The sequence below is a fragment of the Plasmodium gonderi genome (genome assembly GCF_002157705.1).
Source record: "Plasmodium gonderi DNA, contig: Pgo-contig_371, whole genome shotgun sequence".
Lineage (NCBI taxonomy): Eukaryota > Apicomplexa > Aconoidasida > Haemosporida > Plasmodiidae > Plasmodium > Plasmodium gonderi.
In genome coordinates, this window is record NW_021629269.1 from 4,010 (window position 1) to 14,323 (window position 10,314).

The window sequence follows — 10,314 nt, forward strand, 5'->3', positions numbered from 1 at the left end:
TATGTGTTGTTAACATTATCTTAACAAAAAAAATTATATATATACTATTTCTTTATATTGTTAATAATCCCATAATTAAAAAGAATTATATTATGATAATAATTTTTACATTTTGTAAATATATTTTGGAAAAAATATATTAAATTTACTTAATATATATCTTTTTTCTTACCTTATTTTTTACTTTTTTTATTTTATTATATTTTAAAATATAATATTATAATATGCATTGAAACTTCACATATTTATATATTAATTATATATTAAGAAATAGATTCCTGAGAAAAAAATTATTCATTAATCCCTACATTTTATTGTATTCTGTAAAAAATTTAATGAAATAGATTTATACTTTTCATTACAAATATATATATATATTTATAATACACATATATATAATAGGAAATGAATATTCCTGAAATATTTAACGTATTATTCATGGTTTCAAATATAAATATAAAGGTTATATTTATATAATAAAAAGAAACTAAATATATATTGATCACACAATTTTACTATAACAAAAATAAATAACGAGTAATCATATCATGATACATCAATAAATATGTGTATATATAGATAATAAACACACTCCTAAAAATGAGGAAATAAATAATATTATATTTCTTTATAGAAACTTTATTAATTAGTCTATTGTTTTATCGTTATATATATAAAATTATGTGTTTCTTTTACATGTGTATAGGTATTTTGTTTTTATTATGATAAATTTCCTTTCTTATAGTAATTACAAAATTTCATTGGCATAACCCGTAGTAAAAATGCATTTATAAAAAAAATATATATATTTTTAATTATATCACTTTGCTGAATAACATAATTCATTTTATATAAATTTCTAATATTTGATTATTCATGAGACAAACTATATAATACTATAATTGTAGTCATGTTACTTATTGATCATAAAATCGTGAAATGTGTAATATTTAGATATATTTTATATATTTTTTAAACATTATGCCTTTCTTCTCTTTATCTGTATGAAACAACCTTACACAGATAATTATATATATGTGTGTTACAATAGATTTTATCCTAATAGGTATACTCTTTGTGTATTTATGATCTAAAAATAAAATGTTAACTGAAAATATATATATACTTTCCTGATAAAATAATTTTAATTTGCTTTCTCTAAATAATATGATGTTAATTTTTAATGAATTTTATTCATGAATTTGAAATAAATCCCATTATTACTTTTAATTTTTTTGCATAAAAAGGATTAAATAGGAAAAAAATAATTTACAATGAATAAAAATAAAATGTTTATAATTATTATTAATGTAATATGTTAATAATAGGAATATAAATTCTAAACTTTTTATCGATAATCCTTACATACTAAATGCAATGATGAAGTGCTTTAGATATTGAAAATTCAATAAAAAGTTATGGGACAAACATAATTCATAATTATTATAATAGTGAAATATGAAATAGATCAATTTGTTTTCACACTAGAAGTTGTATGAGACGAAGGATTTTCATTTAAACGTGTTTCTTATTGGGTAATATACCTTTGATCTTATATATTATTTCTAAAATACATTTAACTATTATCAATTTGATTATAGATAAATTTATTTTATTTAAATAAGAAATACACTGTATGCTTTATAAGATATTATATTTTAAATCGTGATATTTCGTCGTTTATTTTTTTCCCTCATATCCTTAGCATCGCTAATAGGTGGAATGCTGTGTTCAACTAAATATGATAATTCTAAAGCATTTGTTTCATTAGATTCGATTACCTTAATACTTTTTCTTGAAACTTCATATTATTTATAATTTTTTTTTTGTTAACTTCATTTAGAGTTTAGTACATAATATGCAATAAGATTATATAATTTATTATGTAAATTGCATCATTCACTAAGAAAATATTTCAATGTGGATATAAACATTCCTGAAGAAACGCATATAATTATTGTTTTCGAAAAAAAAATGAACACAAATATATATGATACAGTTTAAATTCATACAATTACAGGTTTCATATTCTAATTATTTATATATTGGCTAATAAATACTTTATAACTTTTGATGAATGCTTAACCATAGTTAGTTTCTTATAAATAGGTTCTTAGAAGTTTTCAATGCTTTCAATGTTATATTGTTGACGAAACTTCATAAAAAAAATATTAAAATAAATGTTTTAAAGATAATTTTTTAGAGTAATTATTCTAAAAATTAAAAAAGAGAATTGTATAAATAAATATTTTTTTTCAATAAATATTCACTGATATTAGTATACATATTTACAATTTATATAAAGATAAGTGTATTATAATTGTTTGTAAAAAATTTAAATTCAGCTTTATTATAACTGTTACATGTTTTTTTGTATATAACATTATTTGAAGTAGAAAAAATTATAACTTCTAGTGTTATCGGGATAATATGTTAACCATACGAGGAAAAAGTATTTATGTATATAGTTCTTAAAGAATTAATTAGATAAAAGTATAGGAATTTTTATCTTGACTCCAGAAATTTTGTAATGTATATATTATATATTTTAATAATTATAGAATAATATATTATTAATAAAATATCTAAAAATTTATGATAAAATGACGTAAATATAAAGCACTGGTGATATTTTAAAAGTACCATTTACATGGATAGTATGCGATTTATAATTTAGTAAGCATAATATATAAAAAATTGCCGTGAATTAATCTATTTTAATATTATACAAAGCTGTATCAAAAACATAACGAGTAATATAATAATGGATATAATGCATAAACAAAATATAGTATATCATCTAAAGGTAATACAGATAAAATTAGGGTTTATAGCTCATATTATTACAAAATTATATTGTTATTGTAAAAAATTAGCTTTTTACAAAATCCAATTTTATATATGAACTTGGAACAATCTTTTAGAATAACACTAACTTATGTTTTAAAAAAAATTTGACAAGGACGAAATTGTTATTATTTTATTTATTAATTCTTCTGTAGTTTGATCAAGAAATTCATAAATTTTTTGTGTTGTAGAAAAGTATTTCATAGTAAACATTTATGGAAGATAATGTAGTAGTTATGAAAATTGTAAAAAACTGTATAGATTTGCTGTCACTAAATCTCAGTTAAAATTCATTTTCATATGTATTACTATTTTATTATATATATTAATTATTATAATTTGTTTAATGATTATTATGCTTCCATAATAGATATATAGGAGGAATTTTATAACTGGGGAATAATAAAATAATCATAAAGTTTTATTTTCATTTATGTAATCATAATACCAAATAAATTATTATAAATAAAATTTTAGTTAAATAATATTACAAATTTGTCTTATTATTTTCTTTATCCTACATTCCTACATAAGTTATATGTATTAATGTAGATAGTAAATATGCACATCTATAGCTGTTATAGTAAATTAAAATTTATTCTTCTTTTTCAGCATTTATATTCTTTGTTTAATGCAAGTAATATTTAGTTGAATATATATATTGTGTTTTCCTTCATTTAATTAAGCGCATGATTAATTTAATAATATTTATGTATATTGTTTTAGATGTATATAGATTGAAAAAGAGGAAATAGTAACATATAAATATGTATCTTTATGTTCAAATTAAGTACATCTTAAAACTAACATATCAAGGTCCTTCATAGAGATTGTGTGAAAATGGTGAAATAAATATATATTCATATTATACTATGTATTTTGTTGATTATTTTATATTATAAGAAGATAATAGCAATTTCTAAAAAGCATAAAGTAGTTTTTATAATTAAATTTTTATACTCTTAAAGTAATTCATAAAATGAAAGGTTTTTATTCAATTGATGATAGAGACTTATATTTATTTTTTGAATGCTGTAAAAGATAATATATATTAATGTTTAAAAATAATAAGAATTTTTATAAATATTTTCGTGTAATTCTTTGTCATGTTATTTTACAAAAGTATATAAACATGTATGGATGGAAATTCTTGTTTGTAAACTAATACATATTAAGCATATGGTTTTCATACACTATTTAGAATAATTAATATATGAAATCCTACTTTAAATTAACAACTAATACTGTAAAATTCAAAATATATAATATTTTTTTAATAAGTATGTTAACTGTGCACTAATTGTAGAATTATTTTTACAATATATACCTCTTATAAAATTATGAGAAAAAATAAATACTTGAAAAGATAATATAGAATTAAATAAAAATATTTTATAAACTTATATTTTTCCTAAATAATATATTGTGAAAATAATAATATATATAAGGCACTATTTTATTGTTCATTGAATAAGAAATTAAAAAAGTATGTTTAATTCTTGAACATGATATATCCTAACTATTATAGTTAAATATATTCATATAGGGATATAATTTATTTAATATAAGAATTTTTTCTAAATGTATATATTTACAGGACATAAACATACAAAAATATACTAAAAAAACATATATAATAGAATAACCTAATTTTTATTATTCAGATGTAAATTTATCTTGTAAATATATAGTAAATAAGATATATATATCTTAATCAATAGATGCATAAAAAAAAGCAACAGACTACGTCTATTTTATTGAATATACTCTAGCTATTACATTTTTTTTAAAAAAAGATATCCATAAATAATTAATTTATACTGAATTCTTTAATTATTTTTTTTATAGGACTAATTCCCCGAAAACATGCACAAAATAAAAAAAAAATGTTTATTACATTTAATTAAATATAAAAAAAATTTATATAACTAAAAATAAACGCATATATGTTTGAAAAATAGATATAATAAGAATAATATTTTATATAAAAAAAAATACTTCTTCAGACTAATTGTTTTATCTATTACGATATATTTTTTTTTATAAATTCAACTGTTAATGTAGAATTTTTAACCCTAAATTTACTCTTCAATATTTTTCTACCACTTCATAATCTAACAGATAATAATCACTAAATTTGTACTTAATGTATTACATATATGTTAGTCCTTATAAAAATGTATTTTTTTTTTATTTTTATGTGATAATATAAAATTAAATTATATTTTAATTAGTTTTTTATAATATATTTTCTGAATAATCATCATAGAGTAAAATTTAGTTAATAAAAATGCTATATTTGACTGAAAATAAAAAATTATAGAGTTAACGTTGTTAATAAATACAGAATAATAAATATATATATAGGTACATTACTAATAATTGGTCTAATGTTTTCAAATATATATTTACTTCATTAATACGAATATATCGTGGTAACTAATGATTTTCTTACCACATAGTTTTATTTTTTAAAGATGAAACTCTGAGTTATCTAATTTATTAAAGAAAATATATAAAATTATCATAATTTTTGTTATATATGATGAATTTTAATTAGCATTATTACTGGAACATTATAATTTATGCTAATTTTAAAGTGTAATTTGTTTTCTAAAATATTTTAAATAAATTTTGTGGCTTTTTAATATATGATTTATTTAATGAATGCATTATATTACATTTATTATTGTGTTACTATATATGCGTACTTTTATTAATATAAATATAGATATTGATATCTTATTTTTATTAAGTATATCAAGAAATAATTATATATTAAAAATGACTTCTTGTAAACAAAATTAATCTATTGTTACTTTATATACTAAAGCGTAGAGCTAAGATTCAATATATAATTAATATCCAAAAAATTTTAATATTAGTAAATTCTGTTATATTTTGTGCTTGCTAAAATTACAGTTCATTTACTTGCAATATTTAAAAATTGATGTTTAATTTATCATATCAAAATACATGGTTTCTAGAAGTTTATTAATAATAATATTATAATTTTATTATATTTATAACGCCATAATTATGTACATTATACAAAAATTTGTTTTTTAGAAATTTATAATACAATTTAAAAATATATGTGATGCAAATATTTATGCTTTCTTTGTTTTATTAATACTTTACAGTGTTATATATTATCTAGTAATTATTTTCAATTAAATTTTTGTACTCGATATAAAATAAATTATATAATTTATGTTGTTCTTTTCTTCTGTTATTCCACAGATTTCTTAGCATACTAAAAATTTGTTGTGTATATAGGCTATAAGATGTGTACTAAAAAAGAAAGAAAGAAAGAAACAAAGAAACAATGATCCATTTTTATTATCATTAAATTTAATTCATATTTATATAGTTTAACAATGCATATTATAAGCTGTAATAAAATATTTTTTCTCTAAGTCTCATTTATTATTAACCTTACATAAAACTAATATAATTATGGTTATGAAAAAGGTTAAAACAAAAAAGGACCCAAAGATCCTTGAAAAGTAATGTATAAGTTTTCCGGCATCAGAACACTCAAGTAATTTCTTGAGGTAGATTTTGTATTGTTCATCAGCTTCTGTCAATACTCTGCTCAAACTGTCGTTATTATGAAAATCTTTCAATAATCTCATATATTCATTAAAATACTTATCATCAAAGTGACATCTATTAATACTAATACTAAACAATTTTAATTCAGTATATAATTTATTCAAATAATCAAATATTTCAAATATGTTTTCATCAAAACCATTATCATTATCTTTACATATATTGAATAAGTTATTATTATCTTCAACTTCTGTATTTATTATTTCTTTATAACAATTATTCTCATTAATGCAATTATAGCTTTCCTCTTTTAGATCATCTTTTAGTTTATAGAAGAAATATTTGCAGTATTTTTCTTTTTCATCAATCCTTTTTTTTTTTATATGTTCTAAAAAGAAACTAAGATCTACACAAATGAAGTTAAAATAACCATCACTATTGCCTAATTTCTTACCTATTTTTGTGCATACATTATTGTACTTTTCTCTTTCTCTAAAAGCACCTTCTATAGCAGTACTATACTCATTCATACATGTCGGAAATATCCCGTCAAAATTAAACTAAAAAAAAAAAAATATAATATATTTATTCTTTGTAAATATTATTGAGAATGTATATCTTAATTTTTTTTCATAAATAAGGATATTTTAAGATTGTATTTTATAAATTATAATACTAATAATATGTATAATCATACATCTTTATTCACAGTTTTAGTCGTTGTCACCATGTTTTATATAAATATGAATGAAGCAAACAAATTATTTGTAATAATTGTTATATAAAAATATCAGAATAATTATTATACCCCAAAATTATTCATTAATTCATATAAATTATAAAAATTTAGATAGAGATATAGCATATATCTATTTTTTATATTATTAATGTATGTTGAACTATATTAGAATTTTTCATTTGTTATAAGAAATTTTCTTTTTAATGTAAATAATCAATATTAAAATTGTTTTATCTACATTATACTATAAAAAATTTTATATAATAAAAGGAATATATTTAATATTGCTAATTATATAAGACGAATAGATGAAATAGTTGTCATTAAGAAGAAAAATGTTATTAATTTTTATATAATTAAAAATATTACTTATAATATATATTTGTGTTCATTATTGCTATTATATTAGATACATATATAAAAAATAAAATGTTATAATTTGCTTTTTTATTTTTTTATAATTCCATTTATATATTACTAATGTTTTACTCTAACACATATATATTTTATAATTTAAACTCTACATTTAATATGAATTAAATATTTATAATGAAATTAAAGTATATGCTATTATGTTAGAATTAAATAAAATTTTATTATTCTATTGATCATATCCTATTAAAAAAAATTAATCATCTATTTAATTATCATCTATAATATAAATATTTCTTATGTTTCAAATATTTTCATTCTTTAAATATACATATATGTTCTATTTCATGTGATCGCAAACACTTATTTACATTGCATATTTATTATATAATTCTTATATATATATGATTCAATATTGTACCTTTAAAAAGCAAATAAGGTTATAAAAAATATATTAGAATGTTAAGTTACTAAAAAGATAATTTTTTTACAGTATTTTTTGCTTTTATTGTATGTATTGTAATTGTACTATATTGAAGAGTATATTTATATTATTCGTTACCTATATTGTATTTTCACAAGAAATTAATAACATTTTACATGCTTTTTATACACAATAAATTATATTTTATGTTTAATTGAATGTATTTTTTTAGTTTTATTTTATTTTTTGTTACTAAACTAATAACTATTTTATTGATGAATAGTTTTCTTTACGTGTTATTACCTAATGTTATCGAACAAAAAATAAAATATGTTGTAATATATGCTTTTCTGTTCATTTATCTAATAGCATATTTTATATTATTTCATGTCTTTTATATATAATATTATGATTCTATTTAATAATGGTACAGATGTATGTATTTAACTCCTAAAGAATTACATATTGATAAATGAATTAGGTAATTATAAAAAATTCATACTATCTTCATTAATAACAAACTTTTGGAATTATGTTTTCTAAATTATGAGAATATAAACACATATACATATAAATTATAATAAATATTGATTCTTATTCATTTATATAATTCTTATTTTCTAGAATACTAAATTAGAGATACATAGATTATAAATTCTATAGCATTATATGCCATAGAACTAGTATAGATTAATAAAGAAATAATTACCATGCATGTTCGAATATGATTTTCCAGGTAGTTATATTAATACATATAAATTATTTTTTTTCCACATACTGAGAAATAGAACTTGTCAAATTTTATTTCTCTATTAAATAATTTCAATAAATAAAAAAATAATTTATGTTATATCATAAATAATAATAAACTTTTTTGGGTAATGTGTTATATATATTTTTATTCATATTTTAACAAAAAACAAGGAGAAAAAAATTATTTTATACTTATTATTATTGACATATAAGGTTCATAATAACTCCTCAAAATAAATGAATAAAATATATAACTGAATTCAAATTTATTTTAAGGTCAAATTGAGAAATTATATGTTTAATGATATAGAATTTTGCGTTGATTTGACAGTTATTTTGTAATGGTTGCACATACACATTACTTATATTATAATTCTATATATTTTACATAAAATAAATGATATTCTTCTGTAAAAATTAAATTTATAACTATACTATTAATCTATTGATATTGTAAATCATATATTTATATTATTTATAAAAATATTATTATGTTTTATATATATATATATTAAAATGTATATCATTTGTTTTACACATAGTTAATAATTCAATATATATATGTTGATCACTTTGTAATAATAAAAGTAATGTAAAACTACAAGAAAATAAATAGTTCACTGGTGCATATATAATTAAGAGTAATTATATATTGATATATTTAATGTAACTACTTTTTTTGTAATTATATTTTGAAGAAAATATATACATATCATTTATTATTTATTTTAAAAATATACACAGATATAATTCAAATTACTACATAACTATGTAAATTGTGAAAAACTGTTAGCTTTAATTAGTAGGTAAGTGAGAGAACTATTTTAGTAAATAATATAAATATAATTAAATAAAAACATGTGAAACCATTAAATGATATACTAAAATTTGATTTATTTAAAGTATTAATAATAACTATATATAATAAAAGTATCAAATATTATAAATATATAGTTGTAGAATCATAATATCCTTAACATAAAAACATATTATATTTACTATGTAATACATGAATTTCAAAAATAATATTTAATATATGTTCTTAATAGATGTAAATAGACATTTAAATACTATATTAGAATAGCATGATATAAATAGAAATAATATTTATTAATTACATTCAGTTAAGTGTGTAATTTTTTATTCGTATTTAAGTTACTAAGCTACCGCATATATTACATTTATAATGTATAGTTCTATTCATTAAAAATATTTTTTTCTTGCAAAAAAATGTATAAGAAACTAAAACATACTGAAAATTTATTCATAAAAAATTTTATTCAATATATATACCATCATTGAATTATTTTATTAACACATTAAACCATTTGTTTTGTAATATTATGATATATAGATTACAAATTAATAAATTTTTGTTTTATTTATAATACGAATTATGTCATTTCATTATATACTCTTTAAAAAATATTGTTATATAAATGCCCTATAGATTTTCATATATGCTTGAGAAAAACGATAGATTAAATTTACATGATTTACGGTTAAATTATTTACGATTATGTAATACATTATATCTTCTATCACTTGAATAAGTTCCAAATATTTCAGATAGTTTTAATATATATTTTTCTTCATTTATGTTATTATAAATATTCCTTTA

The 10,314-nt window shown here is 17.9% G+C and overlaps 1 protein-coding gene across 1 annotated transcript; it reads right to left on the bottom strand.

Moving 5' to 3' along the window:
• Window positions 1-6,003: 6,003 nt before the first annotated feature.
• PGO_003210 (variable surface protein) lies at window positions 6,004-7,135 on the bottom strand (the record flags this gene model as incomplete). Its single annotated transcript, XM_028691270.1, has 3 exons — window positions 6,004-6,141; window positions 6,285-6,965; window positions 7,115-7,135. 3 exons carry the CDS (start codon window positions 7,133-7,135, stop codon window positions 6,004-6,006), a joined length of 840 nt encoding a protein of 279 aa, XP_028547071.1.
• Between the last annotated feature and the right edge of the window lie 3,179 nt (window positions 7,136-10,314).